We start from the raw sequence: 17316 nt of genomic DNA, 5'->3' as shown, positions 1-17316 counted from the left end.
AAAACGTTATATTTACAGCACAATGTTACACGTTTTACAAAGACACAAAATGATTTATATGCGATTTATATTAACAATACTGACATCAGCACAAATGATCTGTGAAACAATATAGATGGCATTATTGGGGATTTCCATATTACCAGTGCTGACATCAGCCTAAAACATCAACGTTTTAGTAAAGCCCTTAATCCGTCTGAGTGCTCCTGTTTAATTATTGTATCTTATATGAACGCCAAGAAAAAACAGAGGAATTTAACACATGCACACTAAACAAGACTGCAGTTATGAAAGGAAACAAATGCAACACTCACAGAGGACAAAGAAAAAGAAATGAGAAAAGCATGCAAGACAAAAGGCACACATTTGGATGTGTACAAGTAGCGCACTGGAGGGCGCAATTCCCCCCCTTTTTTAGCACAGTTTGCTGCTTCGTGTAGCTAAATTATTATATGATGTTTACAGTGCATTCGAGCACTTTTTGAACACCCTTTATAAAAATCTGAGAAAATTAATTTGTTAAAGATTAAAAGACTTAAAAGCAGCAACATAATAGTCTACCATCTTCGGCTTGAAACGAGGTTTTAGGGAAAAGGCTGCTTTTGGCTGAAGAGATGGCAGATGGCAGATATAGATGATCGGTTATTATCACATATATGGAAGCGAAGCAGATGACTGTACTGACAGATCACACTAAAATAACTCAAATCTTGAATACATTCCCAGATAAACTTTTGTATTTTGTCCTTATTTGGAACAGCTTGAGCTGCTCGCTTCTGCAAACAACAAGTTTCCTACAGTTTAGGGCGCATTAACGCTTTAGTCCCAGTGAGGAGCCGTGCCAAGTCTAATGGGTCATCCGGTTGATTCTGAAGGGGCGGGCTTATTTCGGAGGGGGGTGGTTCACATCGCTTTACTTTCCAACTAAAGTAGGCTATCAACTACCACGTCTGCAGAGGAGAGAGGGGGTCAAAATAAACCGACAAGAAAGATAGGACAGGAGGAGTAAAGACAGTTCCATCAAAGTCGGCTGCAACATCGGGAGCAGATCGCAAGCTGAATTTGGACATAAAGTACGCACCGCTTGCGGCTCCAGAGCCCCTTTACACAGTTCTCGTTTCAAGTAACGTCCGATTGTAATCTTGCCAATTCACCAAAACACGAGAAGAATGTACATGTTGGAGAAACACGTCTAATAGTTTAAATCGTCCTGGCAACCGGTTGCACAGGGAAACAGTTTTTTGTGTGTTTTGCGCGAAGTCCAAAGTTTTGCGCATGGGATGCTTCCCTCCCCCACACAGATAATGTTCTGACAAGAGAGAGAGAGAGAGAGAGAGAGAGAGAGAATCGCTCAACCTTCCCGAGGACATCTTCTTCGTTTGTTAAGTTTTTTGAGAATTGACTGATGGCACCTAAGCTGAAATCGGTAGCCCGGCTGCTGCTGCTGGCGGTGGTGTGGGAGCTGAGCGCGCAGGGAGCGACGGAGCGACAATTCAATCCAGAGGTGAGGAAAACATGCAGAATGCAGGACTAAAACCACATAAAGTTTAAAATGCGCATTAAACGATTAAAGTTAGATAAATATAAACTGGATGAATACTCCATAAAAGGCATAGATAATGTACACTTGGAACATGTATATGGCCAATAAATACACTCAGAGTTGAGAAATTAAGCAAAACAGTTAATAATGTTAGACAGATGTGACATATAATTAAAGTTAAGGAGATCTTTTTCTATCTATGAGTTAATAATACATAGCAATTTTTTTGTTTATTATTATATTCATCTTTCAAATTTGTGTGGAGCTTGTTTTTTTATGGCTCCTATACAGAATTTTTTAGAACTTTGCATCCTGATAATAATTTCTGCAGCTGACTGTTGTTGGCACAGGGATATGGGAAATGGGCTCTGACCCTGGGTTAGAGGAAGCAGCCCTTAATGATGATAACGCTCGTGAAAACACAGAAATGCTGAGAGGGCAAAAGCAGCGGAGCCAGAGCAAAAGAAATGCATTCAATTGTATTGTGGTCGCTGCAGAGACTGAGGCAATTTTTGTGGGAACGGACTGAGGGATGGGGAGATGTAATTGTTGACATCTGTCCTGAGTTATATCTGAGTACAGCACCAAAGGGGGGGGGGTTACAGAAAGAAAGAGGTTCTGCAGCATCTCACCCTTTCTCATCTGTGGAAAAATACAACAGACCTTGAGCACTAAAAGTTTTCCAATATCTTCCAATAACAGTGCTGGCTACTATCAAGGCAGATACAGCTGAGATTTTTTCCCCCCCTGCTGTTCACATCTGTTCCTTTCTCATCTTCTTCTGTATTGTTCTGATCTCATTTGTCTGTTTAGGTCTGTTCTTCTTGCAGAATCAGCAGCTCTCAAATCCCATAGCCAGAGCAAAGTTAGGAACTTCTGTGTTAATGTTCCAGGAAGTGACTTCGTGATGATACTCCTACACACCTGCTTCCTTCAGTGCCATTAGAAAAAAATAGGGCAAGGTCTTGCTCACACAGGACATCAAAGAATTCATATTTTGTTACATACAGTGGCGCCTGAAGTATCCTGCCTGTGACCAATGCAGTTATAGCTCAGCTTTATGCCAGTGGAAGAAAATGGAGCAAAGTTACTCAATTGACCTACATTTAGACCAGAGACTGCAAAGCGCCATCTGCTAAAAATGTAAACAATGTGTCGCCTACATAATTCATAATTTCACTTTCATTCCACACACGCACGCTGTGCAGCAGTAAATCTAAGTGATTAATATTTTCTTATTCTGGGAAAGATTTGATTACATTTTGTCAAGATGGGCTTGTGGTTAAGTCAACTCCTTTTAGGCAGGCAGATTTCAAGGAAATTTTTCATATCAGCACATTTTAACAGCCAATACTCTACGGTGCAGAATTTTCTCATAAAAAAGTGCATTAGCTACCGGTGTGAACCACAAGTATGATAAAGGCCAGATATAAAGTGGATATTTGACCTGATAATTTCAAAATACTGGTATGAAGGTTGATTTCCAACTCCATATTTTATTTTGGATCTATTGTTACTTTGCACGACTGCGAGTTTAAAATAATTCACATCCTCAATCTTATTTGTCACCCAGTTCATCTGCTTGCTGAAAAAACGTCACTTTTAGCTCCTTGCACTTTAAGGACTCTGTCCTGTTCAGTCAGCTTTCTTCTGATTGACTATCTTTCCCAGGCAGAGCTGTGTATCTGAAATGCCCATATTAGGGATATCCCCTGGCAATTACATCATAAAGAACCATGAGGAGAAAACCGATTTGAAACCCAGTATTTACAGCAGTCTGAGCTTTTGCTCAACTGGGATTACCTGTGTAAACACTGACCTCATCATTTGAAACTTTGGCCTTGTTAAATATGAGTATGCACTGCTATAACAGGATAAAATAAATAAATAAGGAAGAGCATAATAAGCCTCTTTAATTAAAGCGAGCAATGCTGCAGATCATCTGGGCTTCGGTGAAGAACTTCAATTAATTAGATGAACATGTCTTGCCTATTTTATTTCTTTGGAAAATAATAAGTCATGCAACCCCCCCCCCCCCCCCCCCCCACACACACACACACACACACAAAACCCTTTTCTGTCATCACATTCATCAAGAATAGCATCAGTCAACAATGTGCAATCAAATAAGGAAGTTAATGAGGATGATAAACATGTGAAATGTCTGCACCGTAGGAAGGGGGACTTTCCATCGCTAGTTAAGTTATGGTCAAAAAGTGCTTTTTTTTCTTTTCTTTTCTTTTTTTAACATAAGCTCAAACTCTCCATACAGTTGAGGAAATCTGACCTCATATGCTGCCTCCACAAACCCACAAGTCAGCGGGATTTTTTTATTTATTTTTTTATTAACAATAAATAAAATTAGATCAGTGGTTACGTGTTGGTCAGTGGGTCTGTTTTGTGATATAGAGGTTGTGTGGACCAAATTCATTTCCTGTGGCGTGTGGTAGAGACAGGAAGTGGGCAGCTTGGTGTGTCAGCAACCACCTGCCTATCACACACACATCTTTTTTTTCCCCCTGTGCTTGAATCTGCAGAAATGGCTGCAAGCCGAGGTCATTCAGTACAAAGAATGACTTCAGCTCGTAGCTAATTGTCATGAAATGAGATGATGAAAGCGAGGCAGGGAGGACACTGAGGAGCCTGTCGCAGACCAGAAAGGGGGCTATTGTGGAGATGGGAGTGATGCAATCTTTTTTGGAAAAGACGGAAAATGAAGCAACTGTCCAACTGTACGAGACAGGATAAAGATCATAGTTGTCATGCACACATCCTGTGTGAGTGTACTGGATGTCACACTCCCTCTGTTCCCAAAGAGAACTAGTCCCATGCTGGACTAGTCTTGTTAGTCGTTTAGAGGAAGCAGGAGTGCATTGTTTCCAGGAAGCCATTGTTTTAATAATCAGCAGTGGGTGGTCTTTCCTTGGGGAAAGGTGTTAACTGAAAATAAGGTAATGTTCAAAGTCATCATCTCATTTCCTGTAACTAAAACAAAGAGGCCAAATTTTTTTTAGGATAAAATTCTTCCTTTTTCCTGGGATTGACTGACTCCTCAAATGACACTGGCAGAGATGAATTTTTCCACTCTTGTGTCATCAGCTCTTTCTGGTGTTGGCTAGAGAGAGGTTGTTTAATAGACACCAGCTGGGGGATTACACACAACCAAAGGGGTTTCTGCTTGTGTGTGCTCAGAAGCTGTTGGCCAGAGGGGTCAGAGAGGTTGTAAATGCCCTCCTGAATCAAGAGCATAGCAGGCAAATGCCTATAAAGTAGAGGAAAAAATAAAAAGTTAATAAAGTTTTGGAGGGATCCTACCCACAATAAACTCCCTGAAGTACACACGGGCGCCGTAACCTGCTGTTGCACGTAAAGTGGGAGTCATAATTTCATACATTTAAGACATGTGACAGAATATCACAGCTTTCTGGATGGAGTGGGTGGATATGTAATGATGAGCTCTCTTGCCCTGTGTGTGCGCTTTATACTGAGCATGCCTCAGTTGGACTCCCATAGCTGTTGACCAGAGTTTCTTTCCATTGGCCTTCAGCAAACGGAACAACTGACTCGCTATGCCTTCTTCTTCTCCTCCTAAACCTATGCAAAATGAGCACACTGCCTAGAAACATCCACAGCAAACATTGTCTGCTTCTTGTAGGTCTTCCATTAAACAATAAAGTCAGTCACTGCACATGAGTGAGCTTTACATCAAAGTGCTGGACTGGCAAGGTTCCTTTGCTCCCTACTCCCTCTGTGCATGGGTAAATATCAAGGGGTGATGACTACATTTAACACTTTAAGTACTTCCAGGCATCAGTTTAAAGTGTTGCTCATTACTCAAATTGTAGTAAAAATCTATTAAAATGGACAGCCTAACACTAACTCAGTTGTCACACCTCCATGTTTTTCCAAAAACATGTAAAGGAACAGGAAACATGATATCATTTGAGCTTTGAAATCATTGGTAGTAAATAAGTTGATGTGTGTGTGTGTGTGTGTGTGTGTGTGTGGGGGGGGGCAGTTGGAAACCACTGCTTCACATCAAAAGACTGTATTAGTTTAGACTATCCTTTCTTATTCTTCTCTAAATACTCACCACTTCCTCTTCCTGCTGCTGCTTTAGTTGCTCCACTTATTACCGTGGGCAAAAATAGCGTGGTGTGACAGTGAATAAGACTTTGTCAGAGTCACCTGTGGGACCTATGAATGAAGCGTGGGAGCCTTAAAGTTAAAACAAGTGTTCGGTGTCATTCAACAGAAGTCTTTTGACTGAGCCGAGGGCAAAATTGGGCCTTTTGTAGAAAAGAAAACAGGGAATGTGTGAACTGGAAGAATATGGTTTCGAGCTCAAATCAGGCCTTAAAATCTCTTATGTTTGTGGCAAATTATCCAAGTTGCTAATGGTTGTAATGGTTGTATTTGACTCTGGTACAAGCAAAACCTTATTTGTTTATCCCAGCAAACTGCAGGCGTTTCATTATGACCGTTAATTACAACCTCTAAATCCCACTAGCCTTCATCTTTCCTTCCTTGTGCTCCTCTTTTTCCCGCTCATGCAGCCGCGCTGTAACAGTGACTCTTTATGTGTCCACTGGAGCTCCATGGGTGAGTCAAGACGAGAAAGGGCTCATTCAGGAGTAAAGTCTAAACACGTAGACCTCCATGTCTCTCTAGGACAGACAGAGAGGCAGAGATCAGACTTGCAACTTCCTCCAAAGCTGCCATTCAGCTCAGGGCCAAACAGTTAAGCTGAATGAACATCAGGGGCGTCAATACCGACCTAAAGCCCAGAGTCGGACAACCACGTCAGCACATTCACTTACTGTACATTTTCAGTGGAAAACTCTAAAATAAGGGAGTTGATTTATTTAGCTTTAACTGTGTTTAACATCCATTAGCAGCAGCAGATAGGCATTAACAACAATAATCGAGCGGCTCAGGGTGTGGTTGTTCATGAGTATTTACCCTCAAGTCTGTGGGTTTTCCATAAGAGAGGGATGAGGCAGAGGAGAAGGGGTGGAGTGAAGAGGCGAAGACAGAGACATGAACGTGGGGGGAAGAGTTTGACTTTGAGGTTTGGATGCGACGAGGAAGAAATTCCCAGTTAAATTACTGACTGACTTTACTGCTTGACTGGAGACCTCGACTGAGGTTGCCCAAGGCCTGAGTCTCACCCTGGGACACTCCCTATCTTTTTCTCTTCTGTTTTCCCAATGTCCTTCTCTGCACATACTCAACAGCAACTGCGCCTATAATTCTGAATCCAGTTGAAATAATAGATCCCGCTAAGCTGCAAAGTCACGTCAGGCTCTGCCAAACAAAGACAAAAGTCATTAGCAGCTCCAAACCATAAAACGCTTCCTGAACGTGCCACGACAAGCTCACAAAGTCACTGTACAGGAGAATATCAGAGCGGTCTTGGTTTCCACCACGCTCACAATAGCCTCAGTGTTATTTTTCGTCTCTTGCTTGAGAGGGAAGGAGTTCAGGAGAAGCTGTGTGGGAGAGGTGCGTAGCAGAGCTGTCGGCACCGGTCCAAATGTCAAACCAGCACCGCAGGCAAATGGGTTTCCAGGGGAAAATAAGGTCAAGTTTAGCTGAGAGTGAGGGATTTGGAGCACCAGAGAACTCAGTGACCATCATAATATGCTCTCCAAATGCTTTAAAAAACCGCTTTCATTTATGAATTGTACAAACTCGATGACTTTAGCTAGAACTGATGTAGGTACAGACTAACATGAGTTTTAAACTTTAACTGTGTCCTCATTCAGTGTCTGTGTCAGGGTTTTGGATGAAACCTGAGCCGTCCTTGTCTTAAGCTTTTTTTGGCTCCTCAGGCCAGTTCTACTTTCAGTCCACACATACTGGAGAGTCCAGTGTTGATGGTTGAATAGCTTTTGTGTTTAGTCACGACATGGAGACGTGCCAGTTGCTTGAAAGTGATGTTGCTCCCTCTGGCTACGAGATACAAAAACACAGAGAGAAGTTATTTAAGAGCTTATTCTTGCTGTCGGCGTGGAATGTGTTTTCATCGCAGTCGCAGGAAAACATCTTGTTCTCATCTTCCCAGTAACCAATGATCAACATTTTCAGGTGACGTGCGGAGTGTTTTTGTGTCTGTTTTTCATTTTTGTTTCTTTGCTAAAAGTAGAATTTCCTCACTATATTGTGCAAGACTTCTCATCATGTTTTCCTTTTTTTATCCTATTTTCCACTGCAGTCATGGCTACAACAGTATGGGTACCTTCCCCCAGGGGACTTGAGAACCCATGCCCTTCGCTCCCCAAACTCCATTTCCTCCGCCATCGCTGCCATGCAGAGGTTCTATGGCCTCACCGTCAGTGGTAGCTTTGACGCAGACACCGTCAAGTGAGTATCACGCAGTGTCGTTTTTTTCAAGCACATTTAAGCGCACGTTGTCATGAGCGCGGTGTGTCTTACTGTCTGGCAGGGCCATGAAGCGACCGCGCTGTGGGGTCCCTGATAAGTTTGGTGCTGAGCTCAAGAGCAACCTGAGGAGGAAGCGGTACGCCATCCAGGGCCTGAAGTGGCCCAAGACAGAGATCACTTTCTCGTAAGTCACAGAGTTATGAAATAAACATGAAGCAGCCTGCAATTATGTCTCTGTAAAAAGGAATTAACTGTCTCGCCTTTTTAACACACTGTTTAGTATACAGAACTACACCCCAAAGGTGGGTGAGTATGAGACCTACGAGGCCATCAGGAAGGCCTTCAAGGTGTGGGAGGGCGTCACCCCGCTTCGCTTCCGGGAAATTCCCTACAGCTACATACGGGACAAAGTGGAGGAGTTTGCTGACATCATGATATTCTTTGCTGAGGGTTTCCACGGTGACAGCAGCCCATTTGATGGCGAAGGGGGATTCCTGGCACACGCCTATTTTCCTGGCATTGGCATTGGTGGAGACACTCACTTTGATTCGGCTGAGCCGTGGACAGTTGGAAACCGGGACCTGTTAGGTAAAGTTTCATGTTGAAACTGAAATTTCAATAGATGACTAATTCCCCAAAACCTGACACAAGAAAAACTTAAATGTTGGGAGGGGACCTCTCTGACTCTGTTTTGCTGTCAAAAGCAAAACCTAAGCCGCGACAGGCCCCAGCTTGCGCTTCTATACTTCAGGCAGTGAGTACCTGTGTGCGAAAATGCAGCAGACACAAACTGCAGCGTCAGCTCCTCGAGTCTAACACATCTTCACATGAGCTGCTGATGATTTTATTTTTAACTACTTGGTGTCTAGCTGTGTGCTTCTGAGTCACTTGAAAATAAGGAAACAGCACTTTTTCCTCATTCTCCTTTAAGACTCTGTCTCAAAATCCTCCCACTTTATGTCTAACACTTTGGCCTAATTTTAAAAAAGTTGTTAAACTGTAATTTTTCTTGTTGATGTTGTTTCAGGGAATGATATTTTCCTCGTTGCTGTGCATGAACTTGGTCACGCCATGGGTCTCGAGCACTCTAACGACCCCTCAGCCATCATGGCTCCGTTCTACCAGTGGATGGACACTGAGAACTTCCAGCTTCCAGATGATGACCGCAGAGGCATACAGCAGCTTTATGGTTTGTACAAATCACAATTAATCATTATCATTCTACACTAGGGAAAATACTAACCTGAAACATTACATTGTAAATTACAGCATGAGTAACAGCTTTCCAAAGATGGATAAAAATAGATTATTTTGCTGCTTTAAAGTTAAGGCTTTGCCGTTTAAAGAAATGTTCGATGTCCTTACTCACAAAGGGTCAGGCTCAGGTCCACAGCCCCCACCTGTAACACCGCGTTCACCTTACAACCCCTCCGATCCCCCACATTCACCTGACAAGCCTCACTTCGGCCCCAACATCTGCGATGGGCACTTTGACACCATCGCCATCCTCAGGGGAGAAATGTTTGTGTTCAAGGTAAAAAGCTGCTGGAGAAAGTTTGGGCCATTTATAGCGATATCATTTATAGATTGTTATCTTGTTGTCTATGTCATCTTGTAAGTTTCTGAGAATTTTCTTTATTTTTTCCCCCCTATCAGGATAAGTGGTTTTGGCGGGTGCGTAATAACCACGTGTTGGATGGATACCCAATGCCAATTGGTCACTTTTGGAGGGGGTTGCCCACTCATATTAATGCTGCATTTGAAAGGGATGATGGGAAATTTGCTTTCTTTAAAGGTAAGTCTGGCTTTAACATATTGCAAAGAAATTATTTTACTATTATTATGAAATTAAAAAAACTTCTCTCGGGTCCTCGGTTTTATTGCTCTACAGGAGACAGGTACTGGGTGTTCACCGAATCAATTCTTGACTCTGGCTACCCCAGGAGTCTTAAAGAGATGGGCACAGGGCTTCCCAAAGATCGAATAGACGCTGCTCTCTACTACACCCCCACTGGACAGACATATTTCTTCAGAGGAAACAAGTTAGTCATTGTTCGTTTTGTGTGTGCGTGTGTTTATCATATGCAGAAGTTTCAAAAGTAGGTGATTACAAGGAAACTCCCCCTGACATCACCACCAGTAAAAGATATGTTTTGACCATATGAGGTTAAAACATGTAAACTCAAACACTTACCATCCAATCCAAATCTGCCTCTCAGTTAAACAAGAAAATTCACCTTGAGGGAACTGTTACGCTTGCTGAGCTTTTCCATGGGTATAAAAAGTGGATGACATGTGGCAGTTGAATTGTAGTAGTCGGATTATAAAGTGAATATAGCTGCGTACGTTACTGCACTTTTCCTAAGACCTCAGCTCGCGGTCGTTTTGGTTCTAGAAGAGTTCGTGGTAGTTGAGCGGCAGTGTCTGCAGAGACAACACTGACTGTGGCTGTGCAGTTTTTACATTAGAAAGCAAGTCAAGAAAGTTAGTTAAGGTCTGTAAGGACAGTTCTTAAGTTAAGTCAAGTCACTCTACACAAGTCAACTACAAATGGTCTACACCAGTTTGAAGACTAATGCCTAGCTTCAAGTCCTGTAGTCACAAACAGGTCTATCAACACCAAGTTCTGAACCATTTAAAGCAAAGAAAACTCAAGTTCTAAGTAATCTGTGGCAGGTTCAATTTAATTGAACTAGTTTAAAGCTATCCAAAACTAAACCCAAGTCTATGTCTGTTCTCAAATCCAACTGAGTCATGTATTTAGTTTGAGACAAGTCCAAGATAAGTGTAATTTCAGGTCTTTTAGGAAAAACCAGAGTCCATCCACAACTGTTTATGTGGGTAAAGAGGAGAGTTTCTAGCACTGGCCGAATCATCAGTTCACCATATCTCTTTTTTTTCTCCTCTCGTTTCCTGTTTAGCTATTACCGTTTCAATGAAGCGTCCCAGACAGTTGACGATGGCTATCCAAAATCTATTAGCGTGTGGCAGGGCGTTCCTGATAACATCAAGTCAGCCTTCATGAGCAAAGATCAAGGTAAGGGTGGCATGTGTCAGATTATCTAGATTATTCATCACATCTTACTGTGACTGGATAGTTATTGGTACATGTTGTTTTTTACTTACACGTCTTTCTTCCACCCTTCAGCGTACACCTACTTCTACAAAGCCAACAAATACTGGAAGTTCAACAACCAGGTGATGCGAGTGGAGCCTGGATATCCCAAATCAGCCCTTCGTGACTGGATGGGCTGCCCCAATGAAGACCCCAAGACAGACGGAGGAAGAGGCGGAGGTGGACATGACAAGGACAAGGAAAGGGAGAAGGAAAGGGAGAGAGAGAGGGAGAGAGAGAGGGAGCGAGAGAGGGAGAGAGAGAGGGAGAGAGAGAGGGAGAGAGAGAGGGAAGACAGAGACAGAACTAGAGATAGAGAGAGGGACAGAGAGAGGGAGAAGGTGATTGAGAGGGAGGAGGAAATTGATGTGAAAGTTATTGAGACAGATAGTGGCAGCGGGGCAGCGGCGTTTGTTGTGCCGCTGTTTCTGGTAGTGTGTGTGATCGCAACGTTGGCAGCCTTGCTGTTCTTCCGTCGTTACGGTACCCCCCGCCGACTCCTCTACTGCCAACGATCTCTATTGGACAAGGTGTAGTTAGAGATGGAGGGGCAGAAGAGAGGAGAGAAAGAAGGCGAGAGAAGAAGAAGAAAACGTGGTGGAGAACGTTCGACACAGATAAGGGAGCAGGACAGAAAGAGACGGAACAGGAGAAAGAGCCGAAGGAAAACTGTCAGAATTGCATTTTCAACTCTTCTTACCACTTCCAGATTCCTTTGACTCTATCTCTCAACCACTCAGCTCTTTCCAATTTTCTCCTTTCTGACTCTGCCTCTCTTCTCGCGGTTACTGACGCCAGCTCATTGCTGTTTGTTTTAGCCTTTTTCAATGTCATATTTTTAGTTTTTGTCAGTGGTCAGTGTTTGTGTTCTCGTGAATTTTCCACTTCGAACCTGCGTCTTCATGACATCCATTTCAGCATGTTTCTGTGCGTAAGCAGACGCCGTTGTTTCATCGCTCGGCCAAGTGCCCTTTTTTTAATTTGCACACCCTCACTTAAACACAAAATCCTGGAAACTGCGGCGGCACAGTCATCTGTGTTTCTTAATCTTCCAGTAAAGCAACATGTCAGGAGCCAGCAGGGACAATAAAAGGGAAACATTAGCTTGCATCCTTATGAAGCATGAGATACACTCCTATCAGAGTAAAGCAGTAAATGCAACAGTGTATTTTCTTTTTTTATATTAATGTCTTTATTGTTATTATTATAAATGATGTTGTCATTACTATTATGACTATTACTATTATTGTTGTTGTCGTCCACCATGTAAAGAATGTTTTTTTTTTGTATATTGTCATTAAAAAGTCCTGCTGGACAGTGACATACAGTTTTGAAAGTGGCCTTAATTTTATACATGTGGGAACAGTGAATGGGGAAATGGGGTTATGTATTCTTGAAACTTGATTGTTTTTTTTTTTTATACCTTGAATCCATCTCAAATGAAAATAAATTGAAGACCTGAAAATGACTCCTTTTTGTCATCGTACTTACTTTTGTACAGTTTTTCGAATCATGGTGCTACATTGCTAGTCAGGGGTTAGATTAACAACAATAATAATAATAACATTAGTGACAGTGATAATGATGACCATCTAGCCTTCTCAATCAGAACTGTGTGTGTGTGTACTCACTTATAAGCTTTTCGTACAAAAATAAAGTAATTTCAAAAGGCTTCATGTGCTTTGATCTTCACTTAGTCTTTGATAAACTTTGATAAAATCTTTCTCTCGCCTGCCTTGTTCACCTTTACTGATCATATTGGTCGTTGCTGTTTTACATCTGGCCTTCCCCAGTCTCCCCGGACCTCCAGCTTTCTTGTTCCCCGACCGCACCACTCTGCTTTACTGGGGCTCGGAAACTGGCAAGCCAGAAACTGGGTTGGAAAACACGGACTGGATCCAGAGCTTAAGTAGAAACAGGGATAAAGATGACTGTATAAACCCGTTGCTGCACAGCAGGAAAACATATCTTAACTATATAGCTAGAGGGAGAGGGTGTGCATGTGTGTGTGTTCTTGGGTATATTTCTATTCTTATGAGGACCACATAGCCTCTGCAAGTATAAGATGACAAGGAAAGCGTGCAAAGTCCTCCAAACTCCTTATCAAGACTTTGAAGTTGGAAAAGTAGTTTCACAATTTGATTAATGTAGGTCCTCACAAGCACATTGGCACAAACAAGGACTCATGTATGTTCTGAAAAACTATAAATGCCTGTACTTGTGTATTATCCACTGTGTTTGTGTGCACCCCCGTCCAACACGAGCCAATAAACACTCAAACAGCAAGCCTAGGCGTCTCCCCACTCCTTAATGATTCCACTAATGAACAACTGGCATACAGACACGAGGCATGCCGTAAAGATGACTGACTGCAACAGAACAAGAGTGGGTGAGGGTGGAAGCCGGGAAGCAGCGCTTCTATGATTTGCTATGATAACAACGACGGGGTTTTGTGCACTTTTGCTCTGTTCCTATTGTGTTTAAGAGATTCTAGGCGCCCATTCTTCTCCACTTCTCGCTGCAGTATTTTGAAGACTTGGAGCTTAAGAGAGAAGTCACGAGGATTGCTGTGGGAGGAGATGAAGGAGGAGTGAGGATGGTTAAGTCACATTTGGAAGCCAGATATGGAGCAGAATTCCATGCACAACATCTGGAATTCCAACTGCATCATGTGAGCCAGACACACAGCAGGACATGGCAATGAGGGAATGGGGGATGGGATTTTTTCTTTTTTAGGATGTGTTTCATTCATTTTAATTTAACTTTATCTAGGTGAAAGACATTAAAAACACAATAAACATGAAAAAGTGTTATTTGTTTGTTTGTTTGTGTTTAAGATTAGTTTCCTCTGATGGATTTTTAGTGTAATATCTTTATACACACTGTTTTACTTGCTCTGCTTATCTCTGGGGTCCTCTTCACAAGTCAGACCCTGAGCTGTGGGTCAACATTTGATGTTTTCTCTCTTTACCCAGCTGACACTGCAGACTGCAAGAGAAAAGAAATGCTTCAGCATAATTCTTCCCCACAGTCCTCTTTTCTGTGTGTGTAACCGGAGAGCTTTTCTTCACTGTCTGCAAAATGACTTCACAAAGCCCAACAAAAGACCACACCACAATGCCCCGGCCTCTTCCAGCCTTCTCCCATCCTCCAGTGCTCACATTTCACCCATATAAATGCAAAGGTAATTCCTGCATCTGATTCCACTTTGTCTTTTTTTTAAAGGCTGATCTACAAATTCTTCTATCCATCCCCCCATGCCATGTACTATTTTAATCTCCTTCTTTAATTCAATCAAGTTTTTAAGTCAGCAGGTTTCAATAACAAGCTGGCTTTATGTTTTATGTTTCTCCGAGCTGGACACTTCCCGTCCCTCTGTCAGCTGTGTGGCCTGTAGGCTGATGAATGCAGAAAAACTCCCAAAGAGGGGAAGTCCTGCTTGGACCTATTGTGTTCCATAATAGCCATTACACCATAATTGCGAGTTCCCCGCTGAATGACAAAGAACGATGAGCAACAGCATTCTGCCTGGTAACAAGGATGTGGGCAGAAAGGTGGCAGCTGGTGAGTGTCTATATAGGTTACACATGGTTTTCATTTGCATCAGTTGAAGCTCAGTCACATGCTGCACTTCTCTTATTCGCACACAAACACACAAGGATTACACAAACAGACACATGGTGGCAATCGCGTTGCTTCTGATCACCACGTCTTTCGCCAAAACTCGTCTAAGAATAAAACATCGTGCATTTCCTATTATGTAATCTCCCTGCATCTTATAGGCCTCAGTCACGTACAGCTAAAGACCCCACTGTGACCCGATACCAGGAAAAATGTGTATAACAGGTCTGCAGCAAATGGACGGAAGTTTTTGCACGCAGCATCGTACACTTCTTTAAGATCAGTTTCACCTTGCGACGGCCACCAAGCTTTTGCAGACTCGCTGGGGAATACTTATTTTTCCCTAGAAACCAGCGGTTGCCAGATGGTCACCAGTCTGTGTGCCTGGGATGTTAGAAAACAATTTTATTGTTTGGAAGATGCCTGTGGCTGCCAGAATGTAACAGAGGTCTAGTCTAAGTTTAGGCCAACTCCAAGCTTTATTAAGTTGCATGTAGGCAAATGCAGACAGAACACCTCAGTCGAGCAGCTTCTTTAGTTTTAAAGCCATGCCTGTTCAGTACCAGTCCCATTCAATCCAGCTGAAATAGTGTGAATAGAGAGCAGTCATTGTTGAGGTTATCTACTAAACCTGTGTGCTTCTGGCCAAAAATGTGCTAAAAAGGTCCATTGGTGCTGTTATCTTTGCTTTCCATTCAATTGCTTTCTTGTATAGTTTTATCACACAAAATATGTTGACCTTTAAATAAGGCACTCCGCAGTATTCCCAAGCGGTGGTGCACACAGTTTATTTGTGGCGTACACTGCCACGGGAAGAGAGATTAATACCTAATGCTTCTTTTTTTCCCATTTCAACTCCATATTAATATTCCATTTAGCTACACATGGAGCTATGCATGGAAAAAACTTCCCTTTAAACATATTTTGGCGTTGCGTCAGGCATTCGCTTTAACGATCTTCGTTTACTTGATCGTGCAGTTTTGCCAGACTCTGGCCCATCGGTGCTTCAACACGCCTGTTTGTATTACACTTATCACAACATCTGCACTTTGAAATGGGTGGTTCAAGTCGCTCCGGACTTTCTTTTTTATGTCAGAGAGAGGTGCTGTATGAGTGAAAAAAAGAAAGTTGAATAATCAACATTTTAATGCACTTCTTATTCTCATGTGGCGTGGTTTTCCCAAGCACTGCAGGAAAACACCTACATCATAGAAGATGCTGATTCAGGCTCTACAAAACCAGACTACCCTCGCCCCGACCCAGCTATAGCCACAAGGACCCCTCCCCACACACACACACACACACTTTCCCATGACACACAAATGTGCATACATTTGCTATCTGAGCTCTTTAAATCACCAAAGTGAAGCAGCAAAACAACCGCAACTCCTTATTCTTCCTCAGTCTCCCACATCTCCTGCAGCGTGCTAATGAACTAGCATACAAACTCATGCTTAGTTTTTCTCTCTCTCTAACTCACTGCCTCCTCCATCACAACAGGCCACATCTGGTTTCCATAAGCATATACAGTACATGTCATCGTACAGAAGAGGAGGGGGCTGAAAGGAGGCAAGGACTTGAAGAGGAGGGGGAAGGGTTGTGTGGATCTATACTGAGGGAATTTTGTACTTCAAGGAGTGTTAAAACTCTCACAAACCTCTTCTCGCATGATATGAGGTGGCCGGGGTCAGCTTCCTGTCAATAAAGAATACAAGGAAACTGCCATCAGCAAGTACACACGTGCAAAAGACAGTAAGGATGAGGAAACCAGGGGAACGGGATAAAAAAGCAAGAAATGCTCTTTGAGGAGAGTCAGTGAATCACGCAGAGATCAGAAAGGCCACATCAGACATCGCCTTTGAAAGGGGAGCCTGGCATTTCTTTGTGCCAAGATCCTAACAGCGGTGGATACAAATACCTTATGTGGTTACAGTGACAAGGGGAGGAGAAGGGCAGTCAGGGGGACTGCTTACAGAGCGAAAACATATTGTTCTTACTGCCTGTTAAACACCAGTAAGAGCGGACTCGCTCAGCTGACAGGGTTTTACCAGTGACCCGACCTCTACTGTGGTCCTCCAGCTGCTGTTAGCAGCTTTGCAAAAGACCCACAGCTGTAGAAACATTGTTTTGAGTCATCTCTACATATGTGGACACTGCACAGTCCAGCCACTTCACTTCAGATCTGCTGGCTAAAGTTATGAAGCCACGACTTAAACTCAGAGATCTCTGTTCAACTTAGGTTAAAGCAACATTCAGTGGCTTAGCTGCTGATGGCCTAAAATGGCAGTAAAATAGGATTTTTTTTAGGGTATAGTACTCCATTCCAGCAGACTGGTTGTGGATGAAGTAAAGATGTTCAGCTCAGTTTGGTGATGCCAGTTTTCTGGACAGATCCATACACTGGTTACTGTATAAGATTTCAGTGGAGAGGTAATATTAAAGTGTGTTTAATCAATCAGTATTTTCTATCAACAGTACAAGAGTGAATGTAAATTGTAGACTTAAAATAAATATCTCCCCACAGTTTACAGGTACTGTATTTTTCGGATTATAAGGCGCATTAAGCGAAACCAAACAGTCAGATAAGTCAAACTTTACTCAGCTCATACTTCTTGCTTCCGCCACTTGCGTACCACTGATTCATTAATGC

General features: G+C 42.7%; 1 protein-coding gene across 2 annotated transcripts; it reads left to right on the top strand.

Moving 5' to 3' along the window:
* The first annotated feature begins 910 nt into the window (after positions 1 to 910).
* On the top strand, positions 911 to 12039 carry mmp14b (matrix metallopeptidase 14b (membrane-inserted)). Of its 2 annotated transcripts, none has more exons than XM_084912756.1 (10): positions 911 to 1504; positions 7761 to 7909; positions 7992 to 8114; positions 8211 to 8518; positions 8958 to 9119; positions 9304 to 9464; positions 9587 to 9725; positions 9822 to 9972; positions 10852 to 10967; positions 11079 to 12039. In XM_084912756.1, the coding sequence occupies exons 1-10, from the start codon at positions 1406 to 1408 to the stop codon at positions 11579 to 11581; spliced, it is 1911 nt and encodes a 636-aa protein (XP_084768882.1). In that variant the 5' UTR covers positions 911 to 1405; the 3' UTR covers positions 11582 to 12039. The 2 variants fall into 2 exon arrangements, with proteins under 2 accessions (XP_084768882.1, XP_084768883.1); XM_084912757.1 differs by lacking the exon at positions 911 to 1504 and adding an exon at positions 7555 to 7633.
* The last annotated feature ends 5277 nt before the right edge of the window (positions 12040 to 17316 follow it).

Source organism: Perissodus microlepis, chromosome 18, assembly GCF_051167445.1.
Source record: "Perissodus microlepis isolate ML-2025 ecotype Zambia chromosome 18, ASM5116744v1, whole genome shotgun sequence".
NCBI classification, from domain to species: domain Eukaryota; kingdom Metazoa; phylum Chordata; class Actinopteri; order Cichliformes; family Cichlidae; genus Perissodus; species Perissodus microlepis.
Note: the sequence above shows the minus strand (reverse complement) of the source record. Positions and strands in the feature narration are given on the sequence as shown.

Bases quoted from the DNA above. Each gene is read 5' to 3' on its own strand.
- mmp14b (XM_084912756.1), top strand. From the start codon at position 1,406: ATGGCACCTAAGCTGAAATCGGTAGCCCGGCTGCTGCTGCTGGCGGTG. The intron at 8,115-8,210 runs GTAAGTCACAGA...CACACTGTTTAG, and splicing joins AAGACAGAGATCACTTTCTC to TATACAGAACTACACCCCAA. The intron at 9,726-9,821 runs GTAAGTCTGGCT...ATTGCTCTACAG, and splicing joins GAAATTTGCTTTCTTTAAAG to GAGACAGGTACTGGGTGTTC.